Genomic DNA, 20517 nt, shown 5'->3' with positions numbered 1-20517 from the left:
GTCCCGAGGTGTCCCAGCCTCACCGGACGGGACACCCCCCCTGCCCCGCCGCTCTCGGGGACCACGCAGCCCAGGGCAGCCGCCGGCCAGAGACATCGGCCCGGGGAGGACGGGGCCGGGACTCCCGGAGGCTGCCAGGGCCGGTGGCCGCCCGCCCGGCCGGTGCCGCGCCGTCCCCCCGGGGCCGCCCCCTCCGGATCTGGGCGGGGACCGCCGGCCCCTCCGGCTCCGTCCCGTCCCGTCCCGCCGCCGCCGCCGCATGGGGCCCCCCGGGCCGGCCTGACTCCCCCCTGCAGCCTCGCCGCCCCCCGGAGACGGGCCCCGCCGAGGAGCCGCGACGGGACCCCCCGGCTGGCCGGCCCCGGCCGGATCCCCCCCTCCCCCCACCTCGGAGCACGGAGAGACCCCCCGGGCCCCTTCCCCGGGGCCAGAGGACCCTCGGAGCCGCCCCGGGGCTGCCCCGGCCGGACCCCCCCGCACGCCCGGCGAGACCCCCCGACTCGTCCCATCGCTGGAGCAGACACCCCGGCCCCCCGCCCCCCCCTGGGACCCTTCCCCGGGGCCAGGGACCCCCGGGGAGACAGGGTCCCCTCCCCGGGACGCGGGCACCGGCACCCCTGGGGACCCGCCAGCCGTCCCCGCGGGGGCGAAGGACGCCTGGAGCCCCCCCACCCACGTCGGGGGCGAAGGCCCCGGACCCCCCCCTGCCCGTATTCCCCTCCCAGGGCTGGCCCCTGGCCGCCGAGGGTCCCGCTCCCAGGGCTGGGGGGAGCCGGGCTGCCCCGTGCCCCCGGGCTGAGCCAGCCCTGAGCCGGTGGGGCGGCCGTGGGGTGGCGGGGAGCCCCGGGGGGGCCCTGGCACCCTGCTCCTCCCCAGTCCCATGGCGGCCAAGTGGTTTAAGGAGTTCCCCTCCAACCTGAAGACGGTTTCAGAGAGGGCTCGGCCGGGCAGCGGTAGCCTGGGCAAGAGCCGCAAGAATTCGGCCGCCGAGTTGGGGGGCTGCCGGCCCGGCCCGGGGGGTGGCAAGGAGGGGGGTGGGCGGCTGTCACGGGACAACCTGCAGGGTTTGCTTCAGGCCGCCACCGGGAAGATGCGGAAGAACTCACGAGTGGAGGGGGGCACGCCAGAGGGACCCCCCAAAACCTGCAGCACCTACATCAACCGCCTCATCAAGGTGGAGGCTCACGAGAAGAACGGGAAGGGGTACCCCGGCCCCCTGCCCACTGGCCTCCCTGCCCCTGAGCAGGACAAGGGGAAGACCCCCAAGACAGAGACGGTAAGAGGGGGACCGGAGAGGAGAAGGGGGCTGGGGGGGGAGGGGGGGAGCGCGTGGCACCCACAGCTTTAACCGCTTTGGGCTCCGGCTCATTAGCCCAGCTAACCCCGGCCTTTCATCGCGCCCGGCTCTGGTGCCTTCAAATCCTGTTCAAAGCTCCCTTCATCCTGATCGCCCTTCATCTGCGGGGGGGGGGGAGCGCTCGCCAGGCCCCCTTGCCGCATCCCGCTGTCTCTTATCCCACCCTGACCCCGGTACTTTGCCGCTGGTTAAACAAAGGCTGACGTAAAGCTTTTCTGGGAAGCCGGACTTTCACCCCCACACAGCCCCAGGGTGGCTGGGAGCCAGTCGGGGGTGGGGGGGGCGGTGTCACCCAAAAGGGTCCCCGAGTCCCCCCCCCAGGCTCCTCCCCACTGCGGGGTGCATAGGGATGGGCTCTGCCCCCACCCAAAGGTGCCACCGGGTGCACCCTCATGGGGTTGTGGCATTGCTCCATCTACCCCAGATGAGCTGCCATCCTGCCCCGGGGACTCCAGTATCCCTGTCCCCTGCCTGGTGCTGCGCCAGTGGCATCCCCACCACCCTCTCCCACTCCACCACCACCGTCACACCTGGTGGGACACCTGACGGGACCGCTGGCAGCCCCCTGAGGCTGATGGTGCCTGTCCCCTCCCTAGGTCATCATCCTGGAGGACTACGCCGACCCCTACGATGCCAAGCGTACCAAGGGGCAGCGGGATGCTGAGCGCCTGGGGGAGAATGATGGCTATATGGAGCCGTACGATGCCCAGCAGATGATCACAGGTACGTGCCATGCCATGCCACGGCAATGCGGCTAACACTGCTCCCCAGCCGGGAGTGAACGGCTGTCCCCGGAGCCGCATGGCGAGGGAGGCTCCGGGAACAGGAAAGCCGCTCGCCGCTTCCTGCGGCTGCGCAGGGCCAGATAAGAAGTGGGCGCGAGGCCGGACGCTGACCCGTGCCCGCCTGCCCCTTGCCCGGTGCCGTGACCTGCTGCCATCACCCAATGGGTGCATGGGGCTCATGCAAAGCCCTCAATGCTCTCCAGCTGTCCTGGAGGATACACACAGCACCCCTGAGGGTCCCACGCAGCCGTGCCCCCCAGCCAGCGATCCCCCGGCCGGCGCGGCAGCCGCCCAGCTGGCCAGAACAACAGGAACTGACTTGGCCGGAAGCTGGAAATAAAAGATTTGCTGCTGATGGTTTTTTTCCGTGCGGGGCAGCCCAGGCTGTTTGGTGGAGCCTGGCGCCATGGGGCGAAGCAGGGGGCTGGGAGGGGTGTGAGCCCCTTGGGGTGGCCTCCCGCAGGGCCAAGCTTCAGTGCAGGGTGTAGCATCCTGCCGCTGCGGACCCTGGCCGGCCCCACCGGCATGTTTCTGTGCCCACGGCACCGGCAGCTTCGGGGCTGCAACAGCAGGCCAGGCGCCATGAGGATGGGCCCCTTCCTGCTCCGGCTCCTCCCAAGCCTGTTCCCAATGGGGTGTCCCCGGCATGGGGTCCCTGGTGCACATCCCTACCCAAGCACCAGAGTTGGGAAGGGGTATCTCAGGGGGACACAGCCCCCTCCCTGACCCACCATCCCTCTTCCCTGCAGAAATCCGCCGTCGGGGCTCCAAGGACCCCCTGGTCAAAGCCATCCTGCTGCTGGACAGTCCTGGCGAGCCTGGGGAGGGGGGTGGCAAGCCAGAGCCAGCCAAGTGGCCGGCAGGCAAGGAGGCAACGGGGAAGGGGCCACAGCTCTACGACACCCCTTATGAGCCCGGGGAGGGGGTGGCCGGGGGGACCCCAGAGCGCAGGGCAAGGGCCGGGGACGGGCGCCTGCCTGAGAATGATGAGCGCCCGGCGGGCGAGTACGAGCAGCCCTGGGAGTGGAAGAAGGAGCAGATCGTCAAAGCACTGTCAGGTAGGGGATGGGGACGGGGATGGGGACAGACTTTTTAGTAGGGCCTGTAGTGCTAGGACTAAGGGTTTTAAACTAAAAGAGGGAAGATTTAGATTAGATATAAGGAAGAAATTTTTTATGCTGTGGGTGATGAGGCACTGGCACAGAGTGCCCAGAGAGGTGGTCGATGCCCCATTGCTGGAGACATTTGAGGTCCAGTTGGATGGGGCTCTGAGCAACCTGATTGAGTGGGAGATGTCCCTGCTCACGGCAGGGAGGGTTGGACTAGATGGAGATGGGGACATAGATGGAATGAGGCTGGGGAAGGGGGTGGGCCTAGGGCTGGGGATGGTGCTGGGGAGAGTCAGAGCTAGGGATGGGGATGGAGGTAGCATGGAGGGGGCTTATATCTCATTCCCTCCTCCCCCAGTCCAGTTCGAGGGCTCAGAGCGTCCCAAGGAGGAGGTGCCATGGCAGCACCTACGCCAGAAGAGCTGGACCCCGAAGATGCTGAAGCCGGCGGGTGCTGAACATGGTGACGGGGAGCGGGTGGACCCTGCCCTGGCACTGGAGAAGCAGCCGTGAGTTACAAGGCCAAGCCACATGCGGCAGCTGGGGTGGGAAAAGGCGGGGGGGAAGTGGGTTGAGGGGGGCGTGACTGGTGCTTTGCCACCACTTAGCGTCCCCTTGGCGTCCCCCCACAGCTGGTACCATGGGGCCATCACGCGGGCCGAGGCAGAGAGCCGGCTGCAGGCGTGCCGGGAGGCCGGCTACCTGGTGCGCACCAGCGAGACTGGCAGCGGCAAGTACTCCATCGCACTCAAGTGAGTGGCATAGCAGCTGTGGAGTGGTGGTGGGGGTCCTGGCCCCGGGGAGGGAGGGGTCCCACCCTGGAGGGATGCTGTGGCAGGAGCACCCCTCCCCGTTGTTCACACCAGAGCCCTGATGGGGTGGAAGCACCCACATCCCAGGGGATGGCACCCCCCCCCCAACCAGTTGGGGGGACCCAGGCATCCTGGCGCTGTGCTGGGGCGGGGGGGGGATGGCGTGTCCCCCTCCCTGGCGCATTGTCGGGAGCGCTGGTGGCGTTTCCTTCCTGAGGAAGCGGAGCCCCTGGAGCCGAAACAATCGGAGTGGGACGGGAACAAACAGGGGTGGATGCGGCTGTGGCCGCTGGGCGGGCGGGTGGGCGCCAGGGGCTGGCGGCACCACTGACGTCCGCCGCTCGCCCAGGACCAGCCAGGGCTGCGTCCACATCATTGTGGCCCGGACCAAGGACAACAAGTACACGCTCAGCCAGGCCAGCGGCGTCTTCGCCAGCATCCCCGAGGTCGTGCACTACTACTCTACTGAGAAGCTGCCCTTCAAAGGAGCTGAGCACATGGCCCTGCTGCACCCCGTCCACTGCAAGCTGCATTAGCACTCACTAATGCCCCCCCCCCCCGAGTGGCCTGTGACCCCTGGCCCCGGGGCATGGGGCAGGGTCCAGCCCTGGCAATTGCCACAGGAAGGGTCCAGTGGAGGACCCCTCAGTCACATCTCCAGCCCTGCAGGGACCCCACTCCTGCCTGGTGGCCACTGCCTGCCACTGGACTCCGGCAGGGCTGAGCTGCCCTTTTGCTGGGACGGATTCTGCCCACCCTGCGCCGGAGCCAACCCGCTGCAGGGCTGCCTCCAGCACTGGGGGCAGGGGGACGCAGCAAGATTGGGATGTGTAATGAAGTAGTAAAATAAACTTGTTGGCTGAGAGGAGGCAGGTGGTCCTGGGAGGTGGGCTGGGGGCTGCAATGGGGGAAGGGATGGGGCAGGACTGGGGCTGGGGGCTGCAATGGGGGAAGGGATGGGGCAGGACTGGGGCTGGGGGCTGCAATGGGGGAAGGGATGGGGCAGGATTGGGGCTGGGGACTGCAGTGGGGAAGGGATGGGGGAGGATTGGGGCTGGTGGCTGCAATGGGGAAGGGATGGTGTTGGGGTCTGCAGAGGTGCAGGGATTGGGGCCCTGAGGGTGCCAGGACAGGCAGGTGCCCAGGATGTGGGTGCTGTGGAGCGTGCAGCAAGACACCCAGCCACTTCCCCACCTGGGACCTGGCTGCCAGGCTCTGCTCTGCTGGCAGCGAGGCCGTGGTGCTGCCTGAAACCAGGGCAGGTTTTTGGGGCTGGGGGCCCATCCGGTCTGACCTCGGGATGCAGCCCCTCGCCTCCCCCCCCTGCCTCCCCAGGGGTCACCTGCCTGCTTGGGAGAGCGGAAGCAGGTAACTCAACCCCAGACTGATGCTGGCAGAAGCCACCCTGCTTTTGGGGGGCAGGGATACTGGGGCTGCCCCAACCCACACATCTGCATCCTGCCGGGCTTTTTATAGAGTGGGGCCGGCTGGGGCGGGGGGGAATGTGGCGTCCCCAGGGTGCCTGGGCACCCGCTCCCCTTGCCCTGCGGTTTCCTGCCTGGGTGCAGCTGCAGCTCCCCAGGGCGTTGCATAACCTGGCACGGGCTGGGTTGCTGCTCGGAGCAGGGCCTGGGGAACGCTCATTGGCATGGGGTCACAGCCTGGGGATACATGGCATTGGGGGGGAGCACAGCATGGGCTGCACAGCCTGGGAGGCACTTAGTGGCATGGGGGGCACGGCTTGGGGTGGTACATGGCAGGGTTAAGGGGCACAGTAAGGCATATGGTGCATGGACTGGGGTGCATGGCCTTGACTGGAGGGGGTGCACAGCCCAGCCTGACCCCACCACCCCCTGGAGTCACTCCCAGGTGAGGGAGACTGCAGTGACCCCTTCATTATTCCCCCCCCCCCAAAAGCACCCACTCCATTACAAATCCAAGGCATTTATTTAAGAGTCACGTTTTGCCACATTTCCCCAACACGTGCTTTAAAAATAAGCCCTGGGGTGGGGCCGGGGCAGAGGGATGGGGCTGATCCAGCCAGGCCCTCCCCCTCCCTGACACCCGCGGCACTGCGGGGGCTAGGCCCTTCCCTGCGGGACCCCCAAACCCAGCCCCACGGGCAGAGCCCAGCCCTGCTCCCACGCTCCTATGCGGCCATGCTTCCAGTGCCTTCACCCCCAGCCACCCCAGCTTGGCCACGGCCCCGGAGCTGCCCCCTCGGGACCCATCTTGGGGACCTCCCCTGGCTGGTTCTCCACGGGGGCAACGCTGATTCCCCTCCTCAGAGGCTGCTCCCAGCCCTGAGACCTGGGGGTGGCTTTCGGCACCCCCAGATGTGGGGGGGGGCTGGGCTGTTCCCGGGGCCACATCCCAGCCCCGGGACCCCCGCCCAACCCGCAGGCACTTGCCAGTGCATCCAGCCCCCGGCTACTGCTCTGAGAAGAAATAGTCCAAATTGGTGACATGGAGAGCCCCAGGGGCCAGGGGGCCAGGAGGCGAGAGCAGGGGGGTCTCACTGAGTGGGGGGCTGGGGGGGCCCAGGGGCACTAGCACATGCTGCGCCTCACCTTCCTGCTTGGCCCCCCGCTGCCCACCTGTCCGCCATGTCTGCTTGTACCTGCAGGAGAGGAAAGTGGTCCCAGGTCGAGGGGGGGCAGGTAGAGAAGTCATCCCCCCCTTCCCTTCCTCTAGGCACTCACCTCACCATGATGCCAACAAAGAGGGCGATGCCCAGGAGCAGGCTCCCCCCGGCCACCAGAAAGGCATAGGGGGATGCCACAGAGTGGGCACTGGCTTCCATGACAGCCCCTGCAGCAGAGAGAGGGGATGGGCTCCTTGTGGGGATGAGGGTCCCGTGGGTTCCGGCCCTCGGCAGCCAACCCATAGACCCCTCCTCACCACCAGCGCCATCAGCAGCATCTTCCCCGAAGAGCTCGGGGGGCAGCGTGACCCCATAGGTGCCATCCTCCATGGGGAACTGCAAGAGAAGGCAGGAAGGCGCGATGGGATGGTGCAGCCCCCCCACCCGGCATCCCCTTGTCCCACACGGGGTCATGACATCCAACCAGGAATGCGTTGTGTCCCCTCGGGGCTGAGGCCGTGCCCTACCTGCGAGCTGAAGGGTCCCATTTCAGAGGTGAGGTCCCTGGGGTCTGCAAGGGGAGGGAGGAGTGTGAGGCTGGGGGACCCTGGCCTGAGCCCCTGGCCTTAGGGCCACATGTCCCCCTCCTACCTGTCCAGGGGGTGCCCACCGCCTCCTGGCTCCACTCGCTCCACGCGCCGTGGCCAAACTCCTCCTGCGCCCGCACCTGCACCACGTGCCGCGTCCCTCGCCAGGCGTCACGGATGTCCAGCCACGTCGTCATCACCTGTTCCACCTGGGGGGGGCATGGGCAGCACGGGGGTGGGGAAAGCCTCGATGGGGCTGGGGCAGAGTCCCACAGTGGGGGGAGGTGTATGTGTATCTCACCTCCGTGAAGGTCTCGGCGGGCTCGGGGCGGTAGCGGACCTGGAAGCGGAGCCAGTAGAAGCGGGGGTCCCAGGACAAGGGGTAGGACCAGTTGACACGCAACTGCTGCGGTGCCTTCTCCAGTGCCTCCACTGTCACATTGAGGGGAGGGTCGGGCTTCACTGCTGGGGAACGGGGGGCTCAGGGCCGGGCACCATGCCGCTCAGCCGGCCCCAGCCCCTGGCAAGATGGGAGTGGTACTCACAGACGCTGCTGAGGGTGATGATCCTGTCCTCACCGGCCAAGCCGCCGGCGCCGTTACTGACGCACGTGGACACCACGAGGGGTTTGGTGTCATCAGCGCCGGGTGGCACCTTCACCCGGCAAACAAACTTCCGTGCCTTGGAGAAGTAGCGGCACCGCTGCTCTGTGGCATTCTCAGCTGCGAACCTGTGGGGATGTGGCTTGGCTGGAGCTGTGGCATACACCAGGCACAGGGCAGTCCTGGCCAACATCAGGGAAAGGGTCTGTGGGGAGGGACAGTAAAGTCCCCTGCATCCCATGCCATGGGGTCCCAGGCACAGGTAGGTGCTAGGATGGCACTCACCTCTGCTTCACCCAGAGCATCGCCCGCGTCCCTGGGGATGGCTTCGCCTGCAGCGGCCACTCGCACAGGACATCTTTGTCATGGCTCCGCCGGTAGCAGGAGACCCGGGGAATTTCAGGGGGCTCTGCAAGGCAGGGAGGCGCTGGGGGACAGGGGATGCCGGACTGGGCGACGCTGCGAGGGAAGCCCCTGCCCCAGCGCGGACCCACCTTCCACCAGCAGCCGCAGGGAGCGCAGCGGGCGGCCCCCCACGTAACAGCTGTAGCGCCCCGAGTCCTCGTAGCGCAGTTGCCAGAGGAGCAGTGTGTTGCCCTCCGCCAGCCACCGGTCATGGCCCCCCACCACCGCTGCCACCGTCCCCCACTTCTCCATCTTCCAGGACACGGTGACGTTCGCCAGCCCCTCGTCCTGGCAGGTCAACGTGACGTTTGCTCCCAGGCGGCCCAGCACCGTGTCCTGCGAGAGCCCTGGGGGGCCAAGAGAGGGTCAGGCGATAGAGATGAGACCCCAGCCCCGCGGGTGTCCCCAGAGAAGGGGGACGCCCCACCGTCTGCTCCCCATTCCCAGCGGCTGCTCGGTGTCAATATTTGCTGGAGGCACCGAGCCGGAGCGAGTGGCAGCTCCTGCTGAGCCAGCACTTCCCCACCGAGCCGGGCATCGGCCACCTGGCACACAGACCCCCCCGGCACCACCACAGGGACAGCCTCCGCAGCACCCGGCCGGGGTGCGCGTGGGGGGTCCGGTGGTGGGACCCGGCTGGGCAGCGTGGGGAGCAGAGAGGTGGGAGCGGGTGTCTGGGCGAACAGCAGGCTGGGGGTCCCCGGGGGTGCTGGGGGTCCGGCGCTGGAGGAGTTAAGCGGCCGGGCAGCACTCAGCCAAGGCCTGGGCTGGGGCCAGGGAGGCCGCCCGGGGCAGCTCTCCGGGCTCTGGCTGCAAAGGTCAACAGTCAGTGCGGACCTGCCTGTTCCCGTCGGCTCCTGCTGCCGGGAACGCACCCAGCACCCACCCAGCACCGAGTAGCACCCAACATCCAGTACCCAGCCAGCCTCAGCACCCACCCAGCACCCACCCGGGGTGCCCCGTAGCCGCACCCTGCCCGTCTGCCCGGGGCCCGGCCGAGCTCCGTCGGCGCTGGCAGGGAACCGCCCCCCCCCGTAACCCGGACCCGCGGGGCCCCGGTACCGGCAGAGTCACCTCCCCCTCTCCCCGGCCCGAGCCGGCGCAACCCCGCCGCGGGGAGCGGAGCGGGACGGGACGGGACGGGACTCCCGCCGCTCCACCCCCTCCTCCCCGGTGCCGGTCGCACTCACCGGCGGGGCCGCAGGGCCGTCCAGGAGCGGGAGCGGCGGCGGCGGCGAGGAGGAGCAGAGCGGCAGGGAGCAGCGGCCCCGGCAGCCGCGCCATGCGGCCGGCCCCGGGCAGGAGAACATCGGCGGAGCGGCCCGCGGCGCGGCCGGTGCCCGCGGTTGTGAAACCGGGGCGGGGAGGGGGGAGCCGGGGGGGGGGGGCGGCCCCGCGGCGGCAGCAGCAGCAGCACGTGCGCCCGGCGGGGCGGGGCCAGTCGGCACTGGGGCTGGGGGGGGTGCCCGGTCCCCGGTGCTCCCGGTGGCCCGCACGTGCGCCCGCCGCCCGCCCCCGCAGGACACAGGACACGGCAGAAGCTGCTCAGAACGTTTTTGGGTTTTTTTTATAGAAAAAGCTGGTTTTTGGTTCTTTTCTTTTCTCTGTGGACCCATAAAATGATACAATTCCGCAATATAGAAACGTGTAATAAATTAGATGACCCAATCCTCGCCCCTGCCCCCCCCACGACACAAAATAACCCCCAAACACCCCCAAAAATAGACTCCAGCCCATGCCAGAGCCTGTCCTGAACAGTTTTCCTCTTTGGTATCAAGGAGAGAGCGGCCCCCGGGACCCTAACACACCCCCAGAGACCCTCTGATGGGGAGGGGACGATGCCACCTGCCCCCCCTCCCCCCGAGGGTCCAGTCCCCTGGGAGATGGCGAGGAGGAGGAGGGAGGAAGCAGAGGCCAAGGGTTGTGCAAGACCCCAGCGTGGGAGTGAATCACAGCGGCCTGCAAACACCCCTGCTTCCCGCAGAAAGCAGGAAGGAGCCGGGGAACGCTTCCCCTTTCCCACCCGGCACCCTATCCCGGCGCACCCCAAAGCAGGGGGCTGGAGGACGGTGACATCCCTTGCCCCCCCGGCACCAGTGTCTGGCCCCCAGTGCTCCCTCCATAACCAGCCGTGCCAACACTGAAACAAGTTGCTCTGTAAACGTGGAGGGTTTTTCCTTCCTTTTTTTTTTTGTTGCGGTTGTGGGGTTTTGGTTTTTTTATCTTTTTTTTTTTCCTGTTTTATATAAAAAGAAGACACGTGGTTGAGGGGTAGGGGAGGGGGCAGGGTGCTGTCACAGCCCCCCCAGACCCCCCGCGCCTGCCCACGGTGGTGGCTCTGGCATAATACATTCGTGTGTGATGGGGTATTTGCACTCCATGGAGGTGAATACTGACAGAGGAGTGGCCCGGGGGGGCTGCTGGGGACAGCGGCCGTCCATCCTGGGGACGGGGAAGAGTATTTTTTTGGTTACACTGCGGCAGTCCAGACTCCTCCAAATCTCAGTACCTGGGCCCACATGGCCTCTGCTCCCCCCACAGGACCCCCCCCCAGGAGGGCCTTGGCCCCCCATGGGCCATAGTGAGAGAAGGGGGCAGGGGGGCCCCCGGCTGCACAGGAGGGGACGCAACTCCCCCAGCCTCACACCTTGAGCGTCTTGTCGGCCACGCCGCTGGGGCTGCCGGCGGTGCTGCCGTCGCTGCCTTTCTTCTTGCGCAGGGTCTCAATCCAGCCGGCGCTGGGGCGGGTGGCGAAGCTGGAGAGCGCCAGGGAGCTGAGCCGCATGTTCTTGCCCGACATGATGAGCTCCCCAAAACCCTCCTGGTGGGAGAAGGCGTAGCCGGAACGGCGCGAGCCCACACGCCCCACACGCCGCATGCACCGGTGCTGGGTCTTCTGCTTCTTCCGTACCAGCTGAGTGTAGCGCACCTGGGGACATCACCAGGGGACAGGGTCAGGGACCCCCAGAACCGCACGCCCTCTGGGGTTGGGACGCTGTATTCGCTCCCCAGGCCACACTCTCTCACCGTGTCTGAGAGTTCAGGTTTCAGGTCAAGCTTGAGGAAGCGAAAGGCCACAACGGGCATGATGCAGACCACGGTGGTGAGGGCGATGGTCAGCCAGACCGTGGGCTGGGCCAGCGTGTTCTGTGCATTACCTGAGGGGGAAGCGCGAGTCCAGCCAGGGCTCAGCCGGGGCAGCACCCTGCTGGGGTGGGGCAGCATCGCTCAAGCCCCCCAGGACTTACCCACAAAGCGGAACTGGTTGGGGAACATCTGGAAGAGGCCGTCGCTGTGCATGGCGAAGAGGATGGCAAAGTAGGCAGTCAGGCTGCCCCAGATGAAGAAGTGGTTGATAGCCGTCCAGAAGCCTGTGTCCAGCCCGATCTGATGGAGAAGGGAAGGGGGAGGTAGGGCTCAGGGGATGGCCGCAGTGCTCCGAGCACGGCCACAGGGCAGGATGGGACCCAAACTTTGTGCTACAGGCGAGGGGGCTGGGACCAAGCAGCCGTGTCCCCACCTGCACGCTGACGACAATCACAAGGGAGGTGGCGACAGTGACAGCAAAGGACTGGTAGTCGGCCAGCTGGGCGCCATCATCACGGGTGGCATCAGCGAAGACACCGTAGGGGATGAAGAACATGAGGACGGAGGTGTAGATGCCCTGGGCGATGCAGATGAAGAACTCCCGCTTGTTGAAGAGCAGGTTCAGCTGCCCAGGCTCGTAGAGCTTGGGGTACTCCATGCTCCGCTGCTCTGGCACATCCTGGGGGCACGAGGCACTCTGGGCACCTCCCTCCAGCCCCGGGCAGGCTGGGGCTGGGCTGACCTCCACCACCGCCCACAGAAGGACAAGGACAGCCCAGCCTGGGCACCCAGGCACCCCTTTCTCCCGCAGCGTGGGTCACGCAGGGGAGCCAGGCCAGCTCCTCACACACCCAAGGACCACCCTCACCGCCCCCCACTGTACCTGGTCGAAGACACCCATGGCGAGCACAGGCAGTGACGTGTAGACGATGTTGTACAGCGTGATGAAGTACTGGTCATACACAGTCTGCATGGAATGGAGTGCTCAGGGGGACACAAGACCTGCCCGCCCCATGCCCCAGCTGGCCCCTGCCAGAAAAGGAAAGCCGCTGCCAGCCCCCCCTCCCGAGGGTGCCCACCCCAAGCGGCACAGGGTGCTGCTGCCACTGAGCGGCAGCCCCGGCCATACGGGCTCCTCGCACCCACGACACGATCCCAAGCTGTGCCTGCTGGTGCAGGGTGAGGTCCCACAGGGAGCCTGGGGACCGGGGCATGCTTCTGAGCAGAGGGGTCCCACAGACAAACCCTCCCCAACTCTAAGCACAAGAAGCCAGCAATGCACCTGCGCTGAGAAGCCGCAGAAGAAGCCAAACCAGAAGTGGACCATGGTGAAGGCAAAGTTCTTGTAGAAGAAGTAGCAGAGGAACTTGCACATGCGTAGGTAGGACCAGCGGCCGTGCACCAGGAGCAGGCGCTGCAGGAACTTGAACTGCGAGAAGGAGTAGTCGGAGGCCAGCACCGCCTGGATGCCCTCCTGCCCGCTGATGCCTACCCCAATGTGGGCAGCTGCAGAGCGAAGACACACGTGAAGTGAGGAGGGCTCTGCCAGGAGCACAGGGGACCAGGGGTGACAGCCCTCCACAGTGGGACTGTGTTCCAGTGGGACACAGAGGGGCAAGGACAGAGGCTGCCACGGGGCCTGGGATTGTGCAAGGAGGGACCTGTCCCTCCTGCAGCTCCCCAGACCCCAGGACGTACTCTTTATCATGCTAACATCGTTGGCCCCATCCCCGATGGCCAGGGTCACAGCTTTCTTGTACTTCTTCACCAGCTCCACCACCTGAGCTTTCTGCAAGGGTGTGACGCGGCAGCAGATGACGGCCTTGCAGGCACATGCCGTCTCCAGGAATTCCACCTCCATGTCAGCCTCCAGTGCATGGGCCTGCAAGGAGAGCAGGGGGACAATGGGGAGCATGGCCCACAGCTGGGCACGGTGCCCTGTCCAGCCTGGCACTCCCAGGTCCCTACCAGACTGTGCCCATTGATGACCAGGGCATATTCGCCTGCGATGGCTTCCAGCACTGAGGTGAACTTGGAGGAGGAGAGTTTCTCCTGGTAGGAGAAGCCGTTGCCCATGGAGCGCGATGCATCCATCATCTTCTCCCGGGCTTTTCTGAGGCAAAAGAGAGGGGTCGGGGGCCCCGATTCAGGGCACTTCCATATCCCCCAGCTCCCCCACAAGCAGCCGTGCCCCACGCTGGCCCCACGTGTGTCCTCTGCCCAGCCCTGCCCCCCCAACCCTCACCTGAGCTCCTCTCGCACCTCCAGCACAGTGTGGCCTGTGACCACAAACACCTCCGTCATGTCATCCGTCAGCATCTTGCAGGAGTAGCCGATGTTCACAGCTGTTTCTGGGGAAAGGAAAGCAGGGGCTGAGCCAGGGTCAGCTCAGGGGGGCGCGTCTGTCCCACCACCCCCCAGGCAGGTGGGATCCAGCCCATGAATGTTCTCATCTGCAGCCAGCCCAGACTCCTACCCCAGCAATGCCTCACCCTGTTTGTCCCCCGTCAGCACCCAGATCTTGATGTTGGCCAGCGTCAGGATGGCAATGGTTTCAGGGACCCCCTGCTGCAGTTTGTCCTCGATGGCTGTGGCTCCAAGCAGCTGGGGGACCCAAACAGGTGGGAGGTCAGCAGGGGCTGCCCCCCAGTCGCCTCCCGCCCCCAGTGCCCCCAGCCCACGTACCATCATATCATGCTCCACCTCATCATAGAGCCGAGCCAGGTAATCCTCACGGGCCTCAGGGGCACTGCCAGCTCGGTGCAGCCGCTCGGACCAGTCCTCATAGTAACTCTCCTCCAGGTCTTTGTAGGCCAGCACCAGCGTCCGCAGCCCCTCACCAGCATATTCCTGCAAGTGGCTAGAGCTGGGTGCACAGGCAGACCCTGATGGTGCCCCCAGACCCTGACTGCCCCCAGGACCTGGCACAAGCCAGGCTCCATGCTTCTGGGCAGCCTCTCTTCCCTTCCCAGCCCTGCCCACAGCACCCTGCCCCACTCACATTGAGGTGGTCGGTGGTGACATTGCTCAGGTCCTGGTTGATGGGGTGCAGGCGCTCCAGCAAGATGGTGTCAGCTCCTTTGCAGTACAGCCGGATCTTGCCCTCGGGGCTGCGGACTGCAGGGAGCAGGGGACAAGCTGCCTGGCTCAGGGGTGCAGGAGCAGGTCCCACTCCAATCCCCAGCCATGACCCCATGATGCCTCCACAGTCATGTCACCATCCGCATGGGGCTGGTCTCCAGCACACCGCACTGAGCCCTCATGGCCCAGCCCCACCACGGCCCTCAAAACCCCACAGCCCCTGTGCCATGCCCAGGACCTCACCGATGACAGACATGCGCTTGCGGATGTTGTTGAAGTCCAGGATGGCCAGCAGCTGGTAGGTGATGGCTCGACCCAGCTCGTGCACCGTGATGGTCTTCGGCGTGCGGGACCGGAACACGAAGCCAAAGTTTCTGGCAGCCGTCACTAGCGCTCCCTCATCCGGGGACTGAGCCTTGTAATACAGCTCCCCTGGGGACAGCACAGGGGGTCAGAGCCAGCGCCATGCCCCAAGCTGTGCAGGGACAGGTCCTGCCCTCCGCACCCACCTTCACTCTTCTCCTCGGACATGACGGTGTGGCAGAGCGAGAGCAGACGGAAGAACTCATGCACATGGGGGTCTCCCAGATTGACGGCTTCCAGCAGGCTGGGGTCCCAGAACTGGAACCGTGGGTCCGCCAGTGGGTTGAAGGAGAAATCGACTGGCTCTGGCCTCTGGCAGGGGCAGAGATGGGGTTACGCCCCTGCGGCACACGGCACAGCCAGGCACCAGCCCTGCAGTACCCTTACCTCTCTCAGCTCCGCCTTGTGACCCAGCACATCCTGCATGTCACCTGTGAACCAAGGCACAGAGTTAACCAGGACAGGGACCCAATGCTGCTGCCCCACTGGCACCCGCACCCAGGGAGGCCACAAGGCAGTGGCAGCCCCACTATGCTACGGCTGAGCCCCTTTGTCCCCCAGCTGCCCCCAGTGCCCCAAAGGGTCTGCAGGAGGGGAGCCAGTACCTCCACACCCTGCAGGCACTCAGCCCGGCCCCGGTGCCCTGCACTCACCATAGCTGTGCCCGTTCACAGAGCACTTGCTGAAGACCATTATGTTCTGGGTGAGGGTGCCGGTCTTGTCGGAGAAGATGTATTCCACCTGCCCCAGCTCCTCATTGAGGGTGGTGGTCCGGGCCTCGGCTGGCGTCCGGCGCTTGGCACAGTACATCTTCTTGTCCCAGTTGATGAAGTAGCTGTGCCCGAGACGGATCACCTCCACACTGCAGGGGGGGAAAGCTGGGTGTCACCGGAGCAGGGCAGCACACTCTGCCGAGCCAGCGATGGGCACACACCCACCCACCCCAGACCCCCAAGCACCTGGGGCACCCTGGCACCCAGGGCCCCCATGCTGCTTGCTAGCTCCCGCGCCCTTCCCCAGGGCTGGCCCGCACCCACTCCTACCGACAGCCACCGCCAAGCCAGGGCTGGGGACGCAGGACCTGGCACCGAGGGGGTAGCCCACAGGGCTCCCCAGGCTTCTCTCACACCTACGCGCCCCAAACCCCCTCCCCAGCGCCCAGGGCAGACAGCAATGAGCTAGTGGGAGGGGTGGGGGTGACACATTCTTACCTCGGGGCTAAGGGTGACAGAACCCATGCTGGGGAACGAAAAGAGAGAGAAATTAAAAGAGAGAGAGAAGGGGACAGTGCAGAAGCCTGGGAGCTGCAGGAGGGCTGAGCAAAATAACCAGCATGCAGCCAGGGCAGGGAGAGACGAGCAGCCGGACAGACACAGCCGGGAGGGCCCCAAAGGACCTGTGGGGTCTCAGGTCTTGGGGTATCCCTGAGGGCAGACGTGGCCCATCACCAGGAGAGCAGCCCGTGCCCACCCCATGCACACAGCTCTGCCCGTGGGTCTCCGTCCCCGTCTCCCCTCCCCAGAGGGCACCCCTAATTCCTGGTGCCTGCCCCTCGCACACCCCCAGCCCAGCCCCTTGGCCCCTGCCCTACCTCACGTAGAGCGAGATGGGCACCACAGTGTTGAGGATGATGATGTAGGACCAGAAGGAGAGGAAGCCGGAGAAGAAGGCACTGTGCACCCCCTCGTCCCAGGGCAGGTAGATCTGGAAGCAGACGCCCACCTCATGCTCCCAAATGGCGTTGCCGATGGCCAGGATCACCCCCATGCACACCAGGAACCCGAAGATCTGGGGACAGGACAGGACAGGACATCAGAGCCCCAACCGCGTCAGAGCCAGGGCTCCCTGGGATCTGCCTTCCGCATACCCAGAGCACCAGCGTGTTCATCAGCCGATCGATGCTCGTCCGCTTGAACTTGGTCCGACCGCTGTTCTGCATCAGTTTCGTGTCGGGCCCTGGGGAGAGGGAAGGGCATCAGCGGGATCTCTTCCTTCCATGCAGCGCAGCAGCAGCAGCTGTCCCAGCCCACCTGCAAAGATGACGAGGCCGAAGCACCACTCGGTGTTGCGTAGGACGCAGCCCCGCAGCAGCATGTTCTGGTTGCTCAGGGGGTACTTGTTCTCCTTCCAGTACAGCATCCCGCCAAACTTGTCCAGCTTGTTATTGGGGGGTTCACAGATCACCTCGCCTGGGTGCAGGGGATGGCTCAGCTGTAACATGCCTTCTGCATGTGGCCAGCTCCATCCCAGTGCTCCCAGCACTGTCCCCAGCTCCCCAGAGATCCGCTTCAAGCCACAGGACCACACCACCGCGTGGATGGTCCTGGTGTCTCCAGGGTGGACCCACACCAGATGATGGAGAAGGAAACCCAGGGGCTCCCCCATTGCAGGCACTCACCATCAAACCGAGCCAGCTTGCTGGTGTCACCCAGCTCCGAGGTGACAGGAATGGCCTGCCGTACCTTCATGTTGGTCTCTCTGTGGGCAAGGAGGCACCATGTGCGGGGTTAGTGACAGCCTGGCAGGGAGGGCCTTCGCAGATGTTCCCCGGTTTCAGGTCCGTGGCAGCTCCTGCCTTGCCCACAGCCCATTCTCACTCCTGTCTTTCAGCTTTCCCTGCCAGCCAAGGCGAGCAGGGGTTACCTACCCGTCCAGCTCCGCGGTCTCTATGTAGCACAACCCATGGGGTTCGCTGCTGGAGAGGAGGAGGAGGTCAGCCTGCCAGGAGAGACATGTGAAGGGTTGTGCTGACGCTGGGGCTCCCCTACACCTTCCCCAAGGAAGCTCCTGGCCCTCGGATGCCAGGGGCCAGCGGGATCTCCAGAACCACGCGTCCTTAGCAGGGTGCTGCCAGCACCCTGACATGGACACCATCGCCTGAAGCACCCACATCAGCCAAATCCCCAGAGCTCAAACATGGCTCAAGTGCTACAACTTAAATGCAACTTCCAGGCTGGTAAGTCCCTGATGTCTGCACCCCAGGAGATGATGGAGGAGCAGAAAAGCAGAGCGGGTGCAGCACCACACCATGCTGCTGTCCCTGCATGCTGCCCAGCTGGGACCGTGCTTGCCTTGGTGCCACACTCACCGCCACGAACTGGTTGTTCTCCAACTTGATGATGTCTCCGACACGGACATTCATCCACTGCTCTTGCCGGAGGCTGCGGAGGGACAGCAGACTGGAGTTAGGCAGGAGCCGGCAGCATTGCCTCTCCCCTGCCCCACTGCACTCTGCCCCTGCCTGCAGCCTTGTGCTGCATCCCGCAGGGCCCCGTGGCCCTGTCCCCAGCTGCCCTGTCCCCATGACACTCACACTCCGCCGATCAGCACCTGAGACTGCCGGTTGTTCACCTGGTTGTCACTTTTATGGCGGAACTGGGTGCGGAGGGGAAGAGACAGCAGCGTCAGCCCCTCTGGGGATGGGGTCCTGCGTCCCTCCCCCTGCAAATGCCATGGACCCAGGCACTGCACACCCGCACCAGGGTCACAGCCCCCCGCCCAGCCCCAAGTCCCCATGCCCTGCCGGCAGCCAGCCTGGGTAGAGGGGCACTTGGGGGACCACTCACATAGTCGTCGGTAGCATCTTTGACAGCTGTGATGGTTAAGACAAGAACCAAAGGCACGATGGTGGTGAACCAGGAGAGCGAAGAGATCTGTGGGATCAGCTGGGGACAGGGAGCGGGAGTTACAGAGAACCAGGCCAGCCCCAGGCCCACGCTACCCCTGCTTGAGAGTGCCAAACCCACCGCTTGCCAGGGGCAGGACGTGCCCTGGGCTCTCCTTGCTGCCCAGCCAGGGAAGGACAGTGTGGGGGGGGCCCCCATTTGCTTCCCCAGGCCCTCCAGCACTCACCTGCAGGATGAGGAGGAAGAGGAAATAGGTGTTGGCCACTTCCTGGAACTGCTCGAAGAGGTTGACAGGCAGGAAGGTGATGATGTTGTACTTGGAGGTCTTGATGCAGTTGCTCTGGGGATGGATGGGGCGAGAAGGGGGGTCACGAGTTGCTGAGGCCCTGTAACAGTGCCCCCCCACCCCCACCCCAGCATCACTCTGGGGGCAGGGCTGCAGATCACTGCACCCCTAATTTGGGAGCTCTGGACAGCAGCCTGGATCCCTGGCTCCTGTGCCTGCTCTAGCTGTGTGGCAGCTTCCTCGAGAAGCCGATTCCTCCGCCTCAGTCACCAGCCAGTACCCAGGGACCACCCTCCTTCAGCGGCAGCATCCGGACCACCCGGGCGGCAGCACCCAGCCTCCCCAAGGGTCACACCGATCCAGACCCCCTGCTCCCCGCCCACGGCAAGGCCGATGCAGGGCCTGGTCTGGAGCAGCCAGAAATAACCTCCAGCATGGAGGGGGAGGCCAAGGTGAGCAGTGCCCCTCCCCCAGTGGCTCCGGAAGCTCATTAATTAGCCATACACAACTGCATCGGGGACTGGGCAGGGGTGCAGGCAGAACGGGGAGGGGGGGGCCCGGCAGAGGATGGGGGGGCTGCATCCCTCCCACGGGAGCACACCATGCCCCCTCCAGCTAGGCCGCCCCAGCCCCTGAGCTCCGTTGGCGTTAACAGCTCATCAGCACAATTTTCTCAGGGACAAACATCTATTTTTAGCTGTAACCCCCCCGCTGCTGTCTGGGGGGGAGTGACGCAGGCCCCAGCCCCCCAAACCTGCCCGAGCCTCAGGACGAGGCCCCAAGGGACTGGGCTCGGCCACCCCACTCACCGCGTACTGGAACTTCTCGTTGTACTCCCGCGCATTGGCTCGCACCCGCCTCTCCTCCTCTGCAACACAGCGTGCCCCGTCAGCCCGGCGCCCCTGCACCCCCAGACCTCCTCTCTGCGCTCCCAGACCTCCCAAAGTCCCCCAGGCAAGCCCAGGAGCCCCAGACCCCCAACCTTGCTTAGCTGCACCCCCAGACCCCCAGCCTTACTTAGCTGCACCCCCAGCCCTGCTTAGCTGCGACCCCAGACCTCCAGCCTCCCAGCCCTCTTTTTCTGCACCCACAGACCCTCCAGCAATGCTTATCTGTCCCCCCAAACTTGTACCCCCATATCCCCAGCCTTGCTTACCTGCACCCCCAGCCCTGGATATCTGCACCCACAGACCCCCCCCCAGCCCTGCACTCCCAGACCCCTGGCCCAGAACCCCCAGATCCCGCACCCCCGGTCTTGCTTATTGGCGTCCCCAGCCCTGCACCCCCAGACCCGCAGCCCTTCTTAGCTGCACCCCCAGACCCCCCCGGCCCCGCCGCAGGACCCCGCCCCGCACCCACCCGCCCCACCGGGGCCGCGGACCCGCCGCCACTTCTCGGGCATCTCCCGGGGCACCGTCATAGCTGCGGGACCTCGGCGCGCCCCGGCGGCGCCATCCCGCGCCTCCGCTGCCGGTGCCCCGGCCCGGGCCCTCCCGGCCCGCCCCGCCCCCGCCGCGTTGCCGGGGCAACGGCCGCACCGGGGCCCACCGGGGCCTACCGGGGCCTACCGGGCGCCGCCGCCGCCGCCGCCACCCCGCCACGCTCACCTGGGGCCCGGCGGGCCGCCCACCGCTCCATGGCCCGCGGCCCCGCAGCCCATGGGGAGCGGGCGGCCGGGGCCGGCGGCCGGGGGGCCCGGTACCGGGGCCGCTGCGGCCCCGCTCCCGCTGCCGCGCCGCTGCCGCCGCCTCAGCGCCCCATGGCCGCGGCGGCGCCGGTCGGCGGCGGAAGTGATGGGGGGGGGCGGGCGGGAGCGACCGAACGCTGCCCCGG

At 66.1% G+C, this 20517-nt stretch overlaps 3 protein-coding genes across 11 annotated transcripts; 1 reads left to right on the top strand and 2 right to left on the bottom strand.

The window, feature by feature from the left end:
• The first annotated feature begins 216 nt into the window (after positions 1-216).
• Positions 217-4928, top strand: SHE (Src homology 2 domain containing E). 2 transcript variants are annotated; one of them, XM_069795626.1, is made up of 6 exons: positions 217-1276; positions 1954-2080; positions 2892-3005; positions 3610-3760; positions 3884-4003; positions 4413-4928. In XM_069795626.1, the coding sequence occupies exons 1-6, from the start codon at positions 881-883 to the stop codon at positions 4597-4599; spliced, it is 1095 nt and encodes a 364-aa protein (XP_069651727.1). In that variant the 5' UTR covers positions 217-880; the 3' UTR covers positions 4600-4928. The 2 variants fall into 2 exon arrangements, with proteins under 2 accessions (XP_069651727.1, XP_069651726.1); XM_069795625.1 differs by having other exon boundaries at positions 218-1276; positions 2892-3200.
• Positions 4929-5991: 1063 nt separating this feature from the next.
• On the bottom strand, positions 5992-9619 carry IL6R (interleukin 6 receptor). 6 transcript variants are annotated; one of them, XM_069795614.1, is made up of 10 exons: positions 9432-9617; positions 8331-8588; positions 8122-8263; positions 7780-7964; positions 7536-7699; positions 7299-7443; positions 7175-7218; positions 6965-7043; positions 6766-6874; positions 5992-6683 (listed from the first exon to the last, which is right to left on the bottom strand). In XM_069795614.1, exons 1-10 carry the CDS (start codon positions 9523-9525, stop codon positions 6494-6496), a joined length of 1410 nt encoding a protein of 469 aa, XP_069651715.1. In that variant the 5' UTR covers positions 9526-9617; the 3' UTR covers positions 5992-6493. The 6 variants fall into 6 exon arrangements, with proteins under 6 accessions (XP_069651715.1, XP_069651720.1, XP_069651716.1 ...); XM_069795619.1 differs by having other exon boundaries at positions 7536-7666; XM_069795615.1 differs by having other exon boundaries at positions 7536-7696; positions 9432-9616.
• Positions 9620-10413: 794 nt separating this feature from the next.
• ATP8B2 (ATPase phospholipid transporting 8B2) lies at positions 10414-20459 on the bottom strand. Of its 3 annotated transcripts, none has more exons than XM_069795536.1 (28): positions 20292-20459; positions 19494-19552; positions 18625-18738; positions 18339-18437; positions 18086-18147; positions 17861-17933; positions 17420-17490; positions 17171-17250; positions 16803-16961; positions 16640-16728; positions 16364-16560; positions 15426-15634; positions 15160-15203; positions 14919-15084; positions 14653-14841; positions 14330-14445; positions 14014-14178; positions 13821-13932; positions 13574-13679; positions 13297-13441; positions 13027-13210; positions 12611-12834; positions 12212-12295; positions 11762-12007; positions 11490-11628; positions 11269-11399; positions 10889-11170; positions 10414-10683 (listed from the first exon to the last, which is right to left on the bottom strand). In XM_069795536.1, the coding sequence occupies exons 1-28, from the start codon at positions 20320-20322 to the stop codon at positions 10483-10485; spliced, it is 3777 nt and encodes a 1258-aa protein (XP_069651637.1). In that variant the 5' UTR covers positions 20323-20459; the 3' UTR covers positions 10414-10482. The 3 variants fall into 3 exon arrangements, with proteins under 3 accessions (XP_069651637.1, XP_069651636.1, XP_069651635.1); XM_069795535.1 differs by lacking the exon at positions 20292-20459 and adding an exon at positions 20044-20169 and having other exon boundaries at positions 14032-14178; XM_069795534.1 differs by lacking the exon at positions 20292-20459 and adding an exon at positions 20044-20168.
• Between the last annotated feature and the right edge of the window lie 58 nt (positions 20460-20517).

This window comes from Haliaeetus albicilla, chromosome 10 (genome assembly GCF_947461875.1).
Source record: "Haliaeetus albicilla chromosome 10, bHalAlb1.1, whole genome shotgun sequence".
NCBI lineage: Eukaryota > Metazoa > Chordata > Aves > Accipitriformes > Accipitridae > Haliaeetus > Haliaeetus albicilla.
This window is presented reverse-complemented; position numbering and strand designations above follow the sequence as displayed.